Genomic DNA, 18,360 nt, shown 5'->3' on the forward strand with positions numbered 1-18,360 from the left:
TTGTTGCTCTGAAGAAATACATTTTTTTTCTGGTCATAATCCAAATTTTTCGTCACACTATAACCACTCCCTTAGGATGACATCCTTTATTCCGAGGGGTAAAAAAACATATTTTTGTTCAATCTTCAGTTTTTCCAAAAATATTTCTGATCAAATAAAACATATTAAAAAAAACATAAATTCAGACATCATAGATTCCAACACTGGCTCTAACCTTGAACATGGATGGGTGGATTACTATATTTACTTTTATTACAATAAAAAAATAAAAAAATAAATAGATTACTTCATAAATAAATGGTAAATAAATAATGGTTTAATAATAAATGAATAATGAATAAATAAAATAAGTAAATAGATAATAAATAAGTAAATAAATAAATGGTAAATAAATAATGGACAAATAACAAATGAATCATAAATAAATAAAATAAGTAAATAGCCAATACATAGATAGACAAAGACATAAATACATACGTACGTACATACGTAGGTAGGTAGGTAGGTAGGTAGGTAGGTAGGTAGGTAGGTAGGTACATGCATACATACATAAATGCATACATACATACATACATACATACATACATACATACATACATACACACACACACACACACACACACACACACACACACACACACACACACACACACACACACACACACACATCCATACATACATACATACATACATAATGGATAAATAATAATAAATAATAAATAATAAATAAAATAAGTAAATAGACACGAAATGAATGAATAGATGAATAAATAAATAAATAAATAAACCAATCAATCAATCAATAAATAAATAATATTTCAACTAAAAATTAATAACTTAAAAAAAGACATAAAGTCATAAAATGTGTGTTTATTTTCTCAGAACATGAGAATTTTTTTAAAGACTGACCAACGCTGTCAGAGTTTTGGTTGCCTAGCAAATTCCATCCCGGCGGCAGTGGGATATGGTGGAGGGCCAAGGCAAGACTCTCATCCAGACGCTCGCACTCCAGCAGGGGAATATGACACTCATCCAGGAGCAGCGCCCCGTCTAGGCCATCTGTGCGGCCCACCGTACTCACCTGGGTGGTAAAGAACACAAAGGTGAAAACACTATTTCGATTCTCAAATTGGAAAAGGGGTGGTGGGGAGATTCAAGGCTCACAAGAAACTGGGCCATGTCAAAAGCCAAGTCCTGAACGAAGGTGAAGCGATGCTCCGCTAATACGGCGACGTGAGACGGGAGCGTCGCCAGCTCATTGGATGCCTCGGGCTCGCCGCGAGTGACGGCACACAGGGTGACTGAAACTTCCTCGCAACAGCCGTGAGCTTCAGGGAGAAAGGAGAGAAACAAACAAACAAAAGGCCAAAAGGGGAAGAGGGATTATTAATCACATTACCAACTTTTGTCAAGTCTTGATAAGGGAAAAAAATGTATTTCTCTAATACACAGACAGACAGACAGACAGACAGACAGAGGTAGAGAGAGATAGAAAGCTAGTTAGCGAGCTAGCTACCTGGCTAGACACAGACAGATAGCTAGTCGGACAGATAGTTAGACAGACAGATAGCTAGACAGATAGATAGCTAGACAGACAGATAGCTAAACAGATAGATAGCTAGACAGACAGATAGCTAGACAGACAGATAGCTAGACAGCCAGTAGTTTTAAGGCTTAGAAAATTAGAAAGTAGAAAATTATGTTTTATGGGGACCTGGGAATGGATTATTCTCATTTTAATGGTTTCCTATGGGAAATAATTTTTTGGGATACACACTTTTCGCCTTACACACTCTGTCTGGGAGGCAATTAAGTTCGTAAGCCAAGGTATCACTGTATCTATCACAGCAAATTTTAATTTCCATCGTTTTTTTCTCTCTTTTAATAGTTTTTAAACAAAATATGGGTGTGGCAAAGATCTATCTTACCGGGACACAGTGCCTGCAGGGTGTCATGGCCACTCCTCAAGGTGCTGCTCAGGTGGCTCTGCGTGCTGCCTGCAAACAACAGGAAGTAGTCTGGGGTGGTGACGTCGGCGGCGCCCTCGTCATCCGCGGCGAGCTCTTCATCGGTCAGCTGCACTGTGATCACGCAGTGGCCCTTGAAAAAAAAAAAAAAAAAAAAACGAGAATAAATTTTGGGAATGGCGCTCTACGTCATATTTCCAATGACTGAATACATTTGTGAATGAATGGCAGTGAATGAGTTAATGGAATCTGTCAAAACATAATAAACTACTAAGAAAATATCGGGGGTCAAAAGCTCTGTTTTTGCATGACTGTCATTGCCTTCTACCTGGCTCTCTCTCTCGTCATCCCAGAAAAAAATGTGTCATGTCTTTTTCTCACCGGCAATTAAATCTACTCGGCGCAACTTTGAAAAGTCGTCGCTCAAGCGGTTGGGGAAAAGTGGCGAAATATAGTAAAGCAATCAATAAGCTAGCTAGACTCACAACATTTCTACAGAGTATCAATGTGCCTCAAAAGGGGTAAAAGCTTTATACAATACATCACAGACACATAACTTTCTCCACCTTGGGACCTTTGTCAGGTATTTGACAACTACTAACCAACTACAGTGACACCTCGGTTTACGAACCGCTTGACTTACGAACTTTTCGGTTTACGAACGTTACATTTATGAAAATTTTACCTTGGCATACGAACTTTACCTTGGCATACGAACTTTTTTTGTACACGTGGCTGCCTCAATAAGTGCAGTGTCGAACGAGCCTGTTCTAACAACAAAATGGCAGCCGACTATTTCTGTCCTCTATTCCCCACCCCCAGTTAAAGCCATGTGATTGGTGGAAGAACGCAGCACTGAGCGGTGGTGGTTTAAACATTAAAGAGACAGGCAGACGACACTGAGAGTTTCAACTTTAATAGTTCAAAAGCAGAGTGTAGACTGCAAGGTTAAAATATCCCATCAATCAGTCTCCACAAACAACCCGCACAAGCCATCTGTACACTTGATGCAAAACGCTATCAACCCAGCTAAACAGAACATAACTGATGAGGAACAAGGTAAAATTATCGCAGAGAAAGCACCTACAAGGGATAATTAGTCAAGATGGTGAAAGGTTACATTCCTCATCAATTGTTTAATGCTGATGAAAGCCATCACAAAGGTAAATAAAACAACTTTATTATACAGTACAGTTTTTTTCTTTAATTATAAAACCATAGCACATTTATTATACATAAAATAAGGTATATTTTGTGTAGTTCTCAGGCTTAGAAAATTAGAAAGTTGAGAATGATGTTTTATGGGGGACTGGGGACAGATTATTCTCATTTTAATAGTTTTGTATGGGAAATTAATTTCTAGGATACACACTTTTCAACTTACAGACACTGTCTGGGAACCAATTAAGTTTGTAAGCCAAGGTATCACTGTGTATAGGGCCAGAGCTACCAGCACAATTTTAGTTCACTGACAAGGCTTTTCGGGTGAGGAGCGAAATGTACGACACTTTCAAAGAAGTACAGATGACGGCTGAAGAAACCTTTTCACCAATGTCCATTTTATCCTATCACAGAAAAACAATAGACCTCTTGCTCAGAATATCCATAGTAGCTAGACTCTCTGTTATTATGACAGGATTGTTTAATGAGTGTTTAATTGTTTAATAAACACATGCGCATGGACGCTATTTGTTTTTGTCAAGTCACAATTGACTGAATTGTGTGCTTAACTACCGCTCAGAATGAAGCGATGTCACCCGAGGGCATGGCGGGCAGGAGGCACCAGAAAAGGGGGCCGATTGTTTCGCCGTGAGCTTCTTTCCAACGGAGGAATGAACTGCAACTTTATTGAAACGGAGGAAGGATAATGGGTAGATTCAATCCCGTTGCTGTCCCATCGCCTACCAAGTCCGACACGCACGGAATGGCCGCTTAGCGCTCAGGCGTCCTCCTGCTCGGTAGCGTGCCAGCCTCATGGCTTGTTTCACAGACAGGCTTGACCGCAGCGTTAAATCACCGGAACATCTTTCTGTTTAATCGTGTTTCCGTCGATATAAGTTGCTTGAAAAAAGGGGGAGAGCTGCACCGAGCCAAGACAAGTCATGGGTGTAGAAAGTCTGTCTGGGCGGTGCTATTATGTCATTTACCTAAATTGTTACATCACAATCTTGGCAACCAACACTCTGAAGGGTGGGGGGACACTAACAGACACATTTTGGCAAATTACTGGTTCATAAAAGAATTACTGGGTTGTTCAATTTCACACTTATTTTGAGGGAAGGCATTCCAGACAATTATTTGCATGCAAACAAGTCAAATTAATTATCCGTGACTGCCCCCACTGTCTGTTTGGTTTTCATCAAACTTGATCATCACAATCAACATCAAATTCAGGACTGGAACAGAAACCCAAACCACAGAGAAAAAAAATGCAGATGTTGAATGTTTCTTGGTCAAGAAAATCCAAAACAAGGAAAAAAAAACACTAAATGAAACGGCAACTAAGTACAGTGATACCTCGGTTTACGAACCCCTTGTCTTACGAACCTTTCGGTTACGAACGTTAAATTTATGAAAATTTTACCTTGGCATATGAACTTTTTTCGGGATACACACGGAGCTGCCTCAATGAGTGGTGTGTTGTTCGCGAACGAGCCCGTTCTTCTAACAAGAAAATGGCAGCCGACTGTTTTTGTCCTCTATTCCCCATCCTCTTCGGTTAAAGCCACGTGATTGGTCAAGAACGCAGCAGTGATAGCGGGTGGTGGTTTAAACATTAAAGAGACAGGCAGACGACAGTGAGAGAGTTTCAACCTTGATAGTCCAAAGGTAGAGTGTAGACTGCAAGGTTAAAATATCCCATCAATCAGGCTCCACAAACAACCTGCACAAGCCATCTGTACACTTGATGCAAAAATATATCAATCCAACTAAACAGAACACAATTGATGAGGAACTAGATAAGATTATCACAGAGAAAGCACCTGCAAGGGATTATTCCTCAAGATTGTGAAAGAAGAAGGTTACGTTCCTCATCAAGTTTGTATGCCAAGGTAAAATTTTCATAAATGTAACGTTCATAAACCTAAAAGTTTGTAAGCCAAGGAGTTCGTAAACTGAGGTATCACTGTATCAAAATCCACATTTCCAATCAAAATGCATCATCTTGCCCTTCATCTTACCCTTCACGATTGATGAGAGATATATTGACGGGAAAATGTTCATGGGACAGCCGTGATTGCTTTCAGCATATCAGGACAGGATATGTCAGCCTTGTGTGTGTGTGTCATGTCACTTCCCGCTTCAGAAAACCAGAAATGTACTGGTTGGTTTCATCACTTCCCACCGTCCTTATCGCTACCTTTCACACATAACAGTGTCACAGCTTTGACAGGCCACGCTAAAGAGGCTACTGACATTCACTTATTGGACGCCGTGATTTCAGTTTTGATAATATTCCACCTGGATGCAGTTCTGTTCCGACAACCATGTCGTTATTTAGCTCAGCCTCTGTTAACAAACATGGTTTGAAGTTCCAAAACGAAGAAGCCCCTCAGCGCAGTTGCAATAACTAAAGTGTGGAGGTGGGGGGCGGGGAGTCGGGTGTTCCATCACAAGCTCACGGCTGTTTATAAGCGCTTAACAAAATGGCCTGCTGGGGGTTCTATCTATCTACCTATCTATCTATCTATCTATCTATCTATCTATCTATCTATCTATCTATCTATCTATCTATCTATCTATCTATCTATCTATCTACAGTAAAGTCTCGTTATATCGATATCGGATATATCGATAGTCCCGGTTATATCGATACTATTTCTATGCACGCATGAAGAAAATTACATGCAAACAGGGTTGGATATATCGATAGTCCCGGTTATATCGATATTTTTTCGGACTCCCTTGAATATCGATATAACGAGACTTTACTGTATCTATCTATCTATCTATCTATCTATCTATCTATCTATCTATCTATCTATCTATCTATCTATCTATCTATCTATCTATCTATCCATCCACCCACCCACCCATCCAACCTATCTATCTAGCTACCTAGGTTGCTGATTTTTAGTAGCTAGCTAACTTGCTAGCAAGCGAGCTGTCTATCGAGCTATCTTTATAATAATAATAATAATAATACGTTTCATTTATAAGTGCCTTTCAAAACTCTCAAGGACACTTTACAGTCACAGGCTATTTTTTTCTGCGGGTGAGCAGTGGCAGCCACACGCGCCAGCGTTCACTCAACCCGGAAGACAAAAAAAATATCTATCGATCGACCGACCTACCTAGCTACCTACCTAGCTACCTACCTACCGAGCTAGGTTGCTGATTTTCAGTAGCTATCAGGCTATCAAGCTATCAGGCTATCAAGCTATCTATTTATCTATGGACCTATCGATCTACCTGTATTTATTTATTTATTTGTGTGCTGCACAATATTTACATACGCACATTTTCAGCCAGGATTCTCGTTTGATATGCATTCAGCCAATTTAAATTGATTCAGGGTTTGTTGAGGCCTTGGAAATTCCACATTTTGTTGTGTCATTGTCCCCTAGTCCCTTCTTTGCCACTGATGGAAGATGACAGCCGCTTATTTTTCCGAGCAACTCCACCTAATGCATTGCTACAACCACAGTCATCACAGACGGATCGATAGCCACTTCACTCAAGCGTGTGTTTTCACAAGTCGTCGGCCAGTAATGACATTTGTGCGGAGCGGATATTAATTTGAGGCCCGAAAAAAATGGAGGAAAAATAGTGTTTCTCCGCTGTCAGAATAATTTGAACGACTACTTTACTAAATGGACTCCGCTATCACTGGTTCTTGGTGATTGCGCAGATCTTATTTCCCCGCTAATGTTTTCATTCTGGCATGGACCGCAGAGTCACAAATCCGCCGAGTTCGCAATCTATTCAGTAGTGCCCGAACCTCCTAATTTCCAATCTCCAACCCGTGATAAGAGATGACTTTTTAATGGAGACAATGTCATGCCTGCTGGCCTCCACCTCTCTACATCTCATTTACTGCGCTCACTTCCCGACCCTCCGTGTTGAGACCGCAAGACTCCCTCTCGCATACCAAAAGTCTGCTGCTCGCTGTTTGGCACGCAAACGTTTATCCGACTGCCAGATTGCGCATTTGACGCCGGGTGCTTTGTTTGTCAGTCATGCACAATCTTAGCGAACACTTACGGTATGTCGCGCACAGGTCGTCAATCTCCAACTGTCCTGCAATGCCTCATATCAAGGTGATAAACAATGCGCTGTATGATGAAGTGGTGATGTGACTTTAATTAATACTCTTTCATTAGCATCGCATTATGCAAGAACACGTGGTCACTGCAGTTACCGCCGTACCATTTAGCATTAGCTTGTCTCGTATTTGTCATCATTAGTTATAAGGACTTGACAACTCTGTGAGCGCACATAGACTATTTGATTACAGAGTAAGAATACGTCGTCACAAGGCATGAAAATAAATACAGTGATATCAAAAGCAGAGTGTAGACAGCAAGGTTAAATTTCCCATCAATCAGGCTCCACAAATAACCCGCACAAGCCATCTGTACACTTGATGCAAAAAGCTATCAACCCAGCTAAACACACAATTGATGAGGAACTAGGTAAAATTATCGCAGGGAAAGCACCTACAAGGGATCATTCCTCAAGATGGTGAAAGAAGAAGGCTACGTTCCTCATCAAGTGTTTCATGCTGATGAAACCGGCCACTCCATTCCACCAAGCCATCAACGACCTTCACAAAGGTAAATAAAACGACTTTATTATACAGTGCAGTTTATTTTTTTAAATTATAATACCATAGCACATTTATTATACATAAAATAAGGTATATTTTGTGTAGTTTTAAGGCTTACAAAATTAGAAAGTAGAAAATTATGTTTTATGGGGACCTGGGAACGGATTATTCTCATTTTAATGGTTTCCTGTGGGAAATTATTTTTTGGGATACACACTTTTCGCCTTACACACAGTCTGGGAACCAATTAAGTTCGTAAGTCAAGGTATCACTGTATGTCCTGTGACATATTAAGGATTTGAATGCCGTGGGTGCCAAAACATCACATCAATGGCGCCTATCTGTACGATGCGTGTTCAGGTGCCAGTCACGTTGTTTGTGAACTTTGTTTTATTTCTCCTGGGGGCTCTGGGGAATATGATACCCATAATGAGCATTTCTCTTAAAATGCCTAATGAGGCAATGAACCCGAGTGTGAAATCGGAGCCCCGCTGTAAACTGAAGATAACGATGTCGAGTGCAGAATTCTTATGTCGGACTTATCTAACTTCCTCCGTGTGCCTTCCTCAGGCCTGCAGAGTGCGACCGCCCGGAACGCTTGAGCAACCACGAGGCATTTGAAGAGAATGCTAAAATTGGCTGTATTGATGCCATTAACTACAGTAATTGGACAACTAACTCAGGGAGAATTGGTTTGCTTCACTTCTTGAGCAATTCCTTGACCTGAAAAGAGCCTCGTGTCGCACAGCCGCTGGGTCGCAAACCAGCCAAGGTTCCTCCATGCGATAAAAGATGTGATTCCTGTGAGGTAACCATTTCATAGCCCAAGTCTAAGGTTTCTAACACTATATTGAATGTTTATGTAGTCCTAAAACTTAAAGGACAACCAACACCATTTTTTTGTTTTCTAACTGACATCAGAAAAACGTTTTATAGCATCTAAAATACCCAAAACACACAGGCTGATATTTTTAGTCAAATGCAAAACACCAATAAAAATGAGTTAGTGTCCCAAAATGACTTCAAAATGACCGTGGAGATGCCGAGTTTCAGAAGGTCCCGCCCCCTTGCTCGTGACGTCACGCCAGGACGCCTTGCGTTGCTCGAGAATCAAAACAATGGCTTCAGATTCGGAGAAGATGCTTTCTTGTTACTCATCCAGTTATGAATATGATTCAAATAGTTCTGAAGAGGAAAGCATAAATGTTTGCAATCGATTAAAGAACTATTAATTCGAGCCGTCAGGACTCCAATGTAGCGACCCAGAAAATGCACAAGGTGGCGCCCAAGCTCCGTTGGAAATGGGCTGTTTTGTCTGCTGCGAATTTTTGTCAACTACTATCAAATAGTAGTCATGGTGCAACACACAACGATTCAGCATCGTGTTATTTATTTTATTTTTTTCTTCTAATTTCGCCATCAACATGGATCAACACGATGTTTTCAGACCAAACAAAGTACCCAAAATGCATTGTGTGTCGCTTTCTCGGTCAGGGGCGTTCCCTCCGTGACGTCACGTCAGGAATCGTCACCAACTCAAAAACAAGACTTCCTGAATATTCAGCGCGAGTCAGCGGTGCAATCTTTGTAAAATACGCTCAGTAGAAGTCATTTGAAGTGATTTTACAAAATATAGACACAACTTGGCCGGAGGCATCGGTTGTCCTTTAATGTTCATTGGATCCTGGAATTCAAGTGACAATGACAAAAAAAATTGGAGTGGATACATTTTTGCACATGACTGGCAGTGTATGAGTTAAAAGCTTCACTTTGTATTAACTTCCATAGATATGACAGAAATACCAAAAATATATTTTCAGGTAATTTGATTGATTGACAGATCACTATTTTCGCCTTGTATTAACTTCCATAGATATGATAGAAATACCAAAAATATATTTTCAAGTAATTTGATTGATTGACAGATCACTATTTTCGCCTTGTATTAACTTCCATAGATATGACAGAAATACCAAAAATATATTTTCAAGTAATTTGATTGATTGACAGATCACTATTTTCGCCGGCGTTGAATGACCACTCTAGTTTAAGCATAGTTTTACTGTCATTTTGCTTCCGACTCCAACTTTAATTGAGACAGATTGGAGCAGACCACAAAATGTTTCATATTGCTCAAAAAATGTCTTTTCCCACCTGCATTTAAGTCAACCAACTCCCCCCACCGGGCCACCAACTGCTGTTGGTCACCGTAAGCAACCAGACATAAAGACTTCATTTAGCAGGGTAGTATCAGAATGGCATTCTTCCAAATGGGAGTAACCCTTTCAACCGTGTCCACAGAAAGCCATCTGCTATGCTATATGACGCTACGCTAAGATAAAAACTGCGTCGTTTGGAAAAACTGCAGAACATTTCTTTACTGGGTCTTTTGTTGAGTAAATATATCATCTGAGACGTGGTAATTACAAGTCACTATATTGCAATGTACCGCGTCTAACTAGATTTTTAAAAATGACATATACTTAGTCGAGACAGCAGTTAGTGCTCAACCATCCTGCTCGTAGCAATTACACTACACAAGGCGTGTGACATTAAAGTACGTAACCATAAAAGGGACTTCTTGTTAACGGACCGCACACCTGAGACCAGAAGCAGGGCACAAAGCAGATGGTTGTTTACATATGTAAAATACATACATATGTAAGACGGTTTCTGCGAAGGGAATTCTGATACTTACATACAGCGGAGCTTGCTGGGGAGTGAGTTTCATGTCCCTGGGAACTGGAAAGAAAAGAGACAGAAGCATAAACCAGTTAGAAGCATAAAAAATCTTACTCATGACATAAATATGGATGGTAGACTCATATAGGCTAACGTCCTTATTTACACAAGATGTCACGGTTTGTAAGGTGGTGATGGTGGTGGATCCCACAAAGCAGGCGGGAGTATTTGACAAATTGTATTAAAATAAAGTCAGCAGGAAAAAAAATCTAAAACATCAAAGTCATCCGAACAGAAAAATACAAAGTATCAAAGAAAACCATGAGTAAAAATCTGCCAAGATGAAACAAACCTGACAGGGTGGAGCAAACATACACAGAACAATGACCCGACACCGAATGGTCGTGCCGGGAGTCCTTTTAACTGCCACTGATTGGAACGACCAACACCTGTGATGCTGCAGGCAGGGCCGACAGCGCTATCCGTCGGTCGCCAACAAGAACGTGGCAGTGTGCCACTGATCGGAACGACCAGCACCTGTGCAGGTGCAGGCGGGGCCATCAACTAGATCGTGACACAAGATACAAGCTAACTCACATACTCCAAACAGCAATCCAGAAAATTCTGAGACACTTCTTGTATCCCACTCAACTTTGGTTGTTTGGCGGAAGCTATCCTCAACTCTGTGAAGTTCAAAAGCGGCCTCTATGTCAACATGCAGATGTGCATTTTCATAAGAACACTCATTTTCTGGTTAGATGAACCAGAAAGGTGACGAACAACAAAAACAAAAACAATTCCAAGAACGATATGTGGACTCATTGGAGACGTATTATCCCGTCTTGGCCTCACGTGGCTAAGCGCTTGTAAATCAATTGATGTTACACGGAGGATGCACAGTGTTTATGGAAGCATCAGAACGTTGCTGTTGACAAGGTGACAGTTAAGCTTGACCTTGGCACCCGTTCTCAACCCCGTGGGAGGGTTTACAGTACAACACGCACCGATGCATGCACGGTAGACCAGACACTCTTCACAGCTAGCCAAAACCACCAGTCTGCGTTGGCCTTGGTTACAGGGACAGGGGGGACAGGGACAGCTGACGGAGCGTAAGTGGGCGGTGAGTGAGGCGGCTTGGCTTCAAATCGAGGCCAAACATTTATTGAGCCGTTACGGCCTTGTGCCACCTTCTATCATCTGCGAGTAAAAATAATAAAGAGGAGATCCCCTGTCCGACCACTATGAAAACACACTTCGACGTGGCTCTGCGCCATGAGTTCACAAGCTCTCATATGATCTCGGTGAGATCATATGAGACCCTCCACTCTAAAAGTGGATCACGTTCACAAGCCACAGAGTTGGCGTTCTCCTCAGTTTTCCTTTGTTGACTGTTCCTTTGCATTCAAACGAGACGTTGCTGAACAGAGTGGTTGACGCTGAAGAAATCGCACAAAACTCCAAAACAGGGGGATATAGAGGGGAAGACTACCAAAAAAAAAAACGGGTCTCCAAACTACTTCACGCTTTTGTATCGAATAAATCGTAACACTGCCATCCCCACCTCCAATGAGAATTAGATGGATCAGGTAAAGGGATAATCAGTGGTTCTAATAATACTCTGGAGTCTAATCCGCTTGCCTTAAGTGCACTGGGACGGAGAGCTGCTTCTTCGCTGCGTGCATAAGTTTGATAAGACTGTCACACAATGCAGCCCATGCGGCTATTTGTTCCTTGGGTCCAACAACCGGAAAATTGAGCATATGGATGTTACGTTTGGCAAAAATCACAGCTGCATATGCACCTTGGTTTTGGGTACCATTAAAAGAGGGAAAGGAACAGACCAAATGACACCAAATTTAAAGGACAACCGACGCCTCCGGACAAGTTGTGTCCATAATTTGTAAAATCACTTCAAATGACTTCTACTGAGCGTATTTTACAAAGATTCCATGGCATATAGCTAGATTATACGTTTTAAGACGTTGCGTTGAATATTCAGGAGATCTTGTTTTTGAGTTGGTGACGATTCCTGATGTGACGTCACATCAGGAACGACCCTGACCGAGAAAGCGACACACAATGCATTTTGGGTACTTTGTTTGGTCTGAAAACATCGTGTTGATCCATGTTGATGGCGAAATTAGAAGAAACAACACATAAATAATGCAATGGTGAATCATTGTGTTGCACCAAGACTACTATTTGATTCTAGTTGACACAAATTCCCAGCAGACAAATCAGCCCATTTCCAACAGAGCTTGGGCGCCATCTTGTGCATTTTCTGGGACGCTACATTGGAGTCCTGACGGCTCGAATTGATACGCAAGTACAGTAAAGTCTCGTTATATCGATATTCAAGGGAGTCCGAAAAAATATCGATATAACCGGGACTATCGATATATCCGATATCGATATAACGAGACTGACTTTACTGTACTTCTTTAATCGATTGAAAACATTTATGCTTTCCTCTTCAGAACGATTTGAATCCTATTCATAACGGGATGAGTAACAAGAAAACATCTTCTCTGAATCAGAAGCCATTGTTTTGATTGTAGAGCAAAGCAAAGACGTCCTGGCGTGATGTCACAAATAAGGGGGCGGGACCTTCCGAAACTCGCAATTTCCGGGGTCATTTTGAAGTAGTTTTGGGACACTTTAACTCATTTTTCTTGGTGTTTTGCGTTTGACTAAAAATATCAGCCTGCGTGTTTTGGGTATTTTAGATCCTCTAAAACGTTTTTCTGATGTCAGTTAGGAAACAAATAAAATGGTGTCGGTTGTCCTTTAAAAGAGGGACAGGAACTGACCTAATGACACTAAATTCAAGCAAATATGAATAAGCATACAGATAAACCATTCATTAATTTTCCCATCAATTTTATCATCACAAGGGTCACAGGGAGTGCTGGAACCTATCCCAGCCGTCTTTGTGTAGTAGGTGGGGTACACCCTGAACGATTTTCCAGCCAATCCCAGGGCACACAGAGATGAACATCCCTACAGAAACCGGTTCAAGTAACTTTTATAATAATAATAATAATATAATAATAATATTACATTACATTTTAAGCGCCTTTCAAAGCTCTCAAGGACACTTTACAGTCACAGACAAGTATCGGTACTACAATAAATAAAATACAATCACAAATAGAATGCAATAAATAAAATACAATTATAAATAGAAACAAGAGGGAGAGCTACACAGAAAATGCAATTTTAAATACATTTATGCTGAATAAATCATGATAATGTCAAAGAAATGTAATAAAAACAATCGTAATAGTATTTTAAAACGAAACACTACTGTACTACAAAGCACCACTTGCACTTTCCACTCACTTTTCTAAATCAATATAATTATCAATATAATAAAAAAAAAGGTGTAACTACATAAATATAACAACTACATTAAAAGAGACGTAAAATGAAGATGCAAGATCCACCCATTATGTAAACCACTAATTCCTTGTGTGCTAGATCCGATCCCAGCTGGCTCCAGGCATGCCCCCCCCCTCCAATCGCATGAAGAAAGGCAGATCCGTTCACTGTTAAATGTATTTGTATAAGCAAATAAGTACAGGCGAACGGTTAGTTGCTGTGCGCCGTTACCATGCCGTTCCCCATGTTAAAAACACAGACTCTTCCAGGAGATTTTGGTGTAGAAAAGGAGATGAGAGGCACAAAATGATATTTACAAATGCAATCAGAGCCCAAGCTGTAGCTGGTAAGAACATGAAAAGTGCATTTTTAACTCTAAAAATTAAATCTGCAAAAAAATAATAGTAAATAAAGACATGCATACAGTGATACCTTGGCTTACGAACTTAATTGGTTCCCAGACAGAGTGTATAAGGCGAAAAGTGTGTATCCCAAAAATTAATTTCCCATAGGAAACCATTAAAATGAGAATAATCCGTTCCCAGGGACCCATAAAACATAATTTTCTACTTTCCAATTGTCTAAGCCTGAAAACTACACAAAATATACCTTAATATATCTTATTTTATTTATAATACATGTGATATGGTATTATAATTAAATAACTAAACTGTACTGTATAATAAAGTTGTTTTATTTACCTTTGTGGTGGTCGTTGATGGCTTGATGGAATGGAGTTTCCGGTTTCATCAGTATTAAACACTTGATGAGAAACGTAGCCTTCTTCTTTCTAATTTTATAACTGGATGAGTAACAAGAAAGCATCTTCTCCGAATCTGAAGCCATTGTTTTGATTCTCCAGCAAGGCAAGACACCTTGCCGTGACATCACGAACAAAGGGGCGGGACCTTCTGAAACTGAAACTTTCTGAGGACATGTTGAAGTAATTTTGGGTATTTTAGATGCTATAAAACGTTTTTCTGATGTCAGTTAGGAAACAAAAAAATGGTGTCGGTTGTCCTTTAAGCCATATCAAAACAAAAAGAATACTAAAAATGACAATCACAGATTTTTCCCCTGAAATTTTCAGATAATTGTATGCTAGCGACGTCCGAGAAAGCTTCAATGAGCAGCTTGTCACTTGCAGGCGGCGAGAACCCACACGCCTGCACACAAGTCAAGCGAATATACCAGTACAGCAACAGCAACCGATCCTAAAATGCCCAACCTATTTTCTGTGACCTTTTGTTGTGGTTGGCGCAGGGTGGATCTCATACTAGAACATAGCGGGTTGATTGGACGACAAGGCGTATCTTCTTTTGTGTATCTACAGATGATTTGAATGAGAAATAAACAATAAATGTCATGAAAAAAAATCTGTGATTCTGGTTTGTAGGTAAGATACAGTAAATGCACCACCTCATACATGTGCGGGTGATCATTTTCTTTTGTTACACGCAATCTCAATGGTGTTCGATATGGCAATGTGACTTTTGATTCCATAAACAGGAGTTGGAATTGATGATTTTTCAAACCATTATTCTTGCCGGACATGGAGAAATATTTCCCTGCTTAAAAAGAAAATAGTTAATCGCGATCAGGTGACTGAGTCATATCAACTTAAGCCATATAATTAACACAGAAACAGGCCAGTAGCCTGCACTTAAAGTCTGTAACAGAAGAAGTATGGGAAATGGCATCCCTCAGGGCCACCAGACACCTGCCTGTTAAGATTAAACCGCCGATTAAGTAAGACCAAAACTGAGGGTGCAGCTCTGCGGAAAAGCAGCCAAGTTAGGATTCTAATCGGTCTTGTTTAAATACGCAGCGATCATAAATTAACTGTCTGGGGAGGGGAATTGCTGGAGTGACACTGTTGAAGGATTTGGGAACACTGTGTTTATTTTAACCAGTGAATAACCAAGTTTTGGAGGCCCCAAAAATTAAATATACAGTGATACCTTGGCTTACGTACTCAATTGGTTCCCAGAAAGTGTGTGTAAGGCAAAAAAGGGTTTCTTCCAAACATTAATTTCCCATAGGAAACCATTAAAATGAGAATAATAAGTTCCCAGGTCCCCATACAACATAATTTGCTAATTTTCTAAGCTTTAAAACTAGACAAAATACACCTTATTTTGAGTATAATAAATGGACTATGGTATTGTAATTAAATAAATAAACTGCACTGTTTGATAAAGTCGTTGTATTTACCTTTGTGATGGTTGTTGATGGCTTGATGGAATGGATAGCTTTTTGCATAAAGTGTCTCAAGGAGCTGTGGGTTGTACATCTTGGAAGTTGTGATATTGCAACAGCAACAGATGCAGACAGACACACTAGAAACTTCATTAATAGCTGGTTCCCTTGCTTGTCTTTTCATTTCAAATTGAACTTATGGCCTGTGCGGGTTATTTGTGGAGCCTGATTGATGGGATATTTTAACCTTGCAGTCTATACTCTGCCTTTGAACTATCAATAAAGTTGAAACGAGTCCAAATTTCACTTTTTCATCCATGTTCTCACTCTCTCTCTGTTGTCTGCCTATCTATTTTCATGTGCAACTCTCTGTTTCTGTAACACCCCCTCACTGCTGCGTGTGTCGCCTATCTCCGCTACCACGGATCTTGACCAATCACGAGCGGCTTTAACCGAAGACTGGGGGTCGGGAATAGAGGAAAAAAAGTCGGTTGCCATTTTGAGCTTTGTTCACTTCAGAGATCCAGCTCCAAGAACCGACTCGTTCGCGAATGACACTCATTGTGGGGCTCTGTGTGTTTCCCGAAAAATAGTTAGTATGCCAAGATTATATAACGTTCGTAAGGCGAAAGGTTTGTTAGCTAAAGCGTTCGTAAGCAGAGTTATCACTGTATGTTATTTATTTTAAGAGTTAAAAATAACCAGCCGTAAACATTAATTTAATAGACAATAATAAAATAGTTTCGGCCTGTTTATCACAAGAGGACGGATGAGAAAGTTGGGGACTCGGTCCTGAAATTGAACAAATTCCATGGCTGGTACGTTGACAAAATTGGAAACCCTTGTCCAAGTCTGCAGGAAGAAAATGCAAATCGAAAAATATTCGGTTTGAGACTACAAACGTTGGAATACAGAGTTATGCTGCACAAGAAGACACGATCAGTATGCACTGTGGGTATCGTTTTTCATTCCCAACCCTGTTTTAGATTCTGGCCTCCGAGCACCTCAAGTGATTGTGTACAAAATCGGGTTCCATCCTCACGTTTGAAATGGAACTCTGCCATGAACTGAGGAGCAAAGCTCACAGAGTTAACCAAGTGTTATATTGATAAACACTCCGGAGCAAAAGAGAATTTACCAGACACCTGATCACATTATAGAACCCCAGATAAGACTCAGTGATAGGAACCTGTGGTAACCAAAATGTCACTGCTTCCAAAACAGAACATATTATTTCAGATTTAACAGGAACTTATCTTAACCATATTCCCATAAAACGTGGCCAGCTTGAGGTAAAGTGGTGGGGGTCTACCTGTCTGATTGATGATGTTTCCCTTGTTGACTATAGATTACAAAGCCTTCCAGGTGGCTCTGTGGGAGGTCCTGGTCACATTCTTGAATGACAACCAAAATTAAGCTAGACAGATGCGTGACCAGTAATTTGCTAAAAAACAATGAAAGACAAACACTAAAACGCTGCCATTTAGTTTGAGGTTGCCATTTTGGAATTATGTCAACCATTTCCGTGAGTATAGAACTTGTCCCAAAGATCGGGCGTGATACTATTTGTTCAACTTTTTGAGGGTAATCACTCCCACGAATTGCCCAAATGGCCTGTGGACCGGGGGAGAAATCTTAAAGGACATCTGACACCATTTTTTTGTTTCATAACTGACATCAGAAAAATGTTTTATAGCATCTAAAATACCCAAAACACGCAGGCTGATATTTTTAGTCAAATGCAAAACACCAATAAAAATGAGTTCAAGTGTCCTAAAACTACTTCAAAATGACCTTGGAAATGGCGAGTTTCAGAAGGTCCCGCCCCCTTTTTCGTGACGTCACGGCAAGACGTCTTGCCTTGCTCGAGAATCAAAACAATGGCTACAGATTCGGAGAAGATGCTTTCTTGTTACTCAACCCGTTATGAATCGGATTCAAATAGTTCTGAAGAGGAAAGCATAAATGTTTTCAATCGATTAAAGAAGTCCTTCCGTATCAATTCGAGCCATCTGAGCTCCAATATAGCTCCCAGAAAATGCACAAGATGGCACACAAGCTCCGTTGGAAATGGGCTGATTTGTCTGCAGGGAATTTGTGTGAACCAGTATCAAATACTAGTCTTGGTGCAACATACAACGATTCACCATCGGGTTATTTATGTGTTTTCCTTCTAATTTCGCCATCAACACGTATCAACATGATGTTTTCAGACCAAACAAAGTACCCAAAATGCATTGTGTGTCGCTTTCTCGGTCAGGGGCGTTCCTTCAGTGACATAGGGTGAGGAATCGTCACCAACTCGAAAACAAGACTTCCGGAATATTCGGCGTGAGTCTTAAAACGTAAAATATAGCTAGA

The 18,360-nt window shown here is 40.4% G+C and overlaps 1 protein-coding gene across 7 annotated transcripts in view; it reads right to left on the bottom strand.

The window, feature by feature from the left end:
* Nucleotides 1-18,360, bottom strand: part of akap13a (A-kinase anchoring protein 13a) — a 121,418-nt gene that overhangs the window by 78,472 nt on the left and 24,586 nt on the right. For all 7 annotated transcript variants that reach the window (XM_088993093.1, XM_088993094.1, XM_088993091.1 and 4 more), the window contains 4 exons: nucleotides 10,436-10,479; nucleotides 1,929-2,100; nucleotides 1,165-1,328; nucleotides 910-1,081 (listed from right to left, as the gene is read on the bottom strand). In XM_088993093.1, the coding sequence (XP_088849219.1) occupies nucleotides 910-1,081; nucleotides 1,165-1,328; nucleotides 1,929-2,100; nucleotides 10,436-10,479 (552 nt within the window). The remainder of the gene's footprint in view (nucleotides 1-909; nucleotides 1,082-1,164; nucleotides 1,329-1,928; nucleotides 2,101-10,435; nucleotides 10,480-18,360) is intronic.

The sequence above is a fragment of the Hippocampus bargibanti genome, linkage group LG03, assembly GCF_051943395.1.
Source record: "Hippocampus bargibanti isolate YZ-2025 linkage group LG03, ASM5194339v1, whole genome shotgun sequence".
Taxonomy (NCBI): Eukaryota; Metazoa; Chordata; class Actinopteri; order Syngnathiformes; family Syngnathidae; genus Hippocampus; species Hippocampus bargibanti.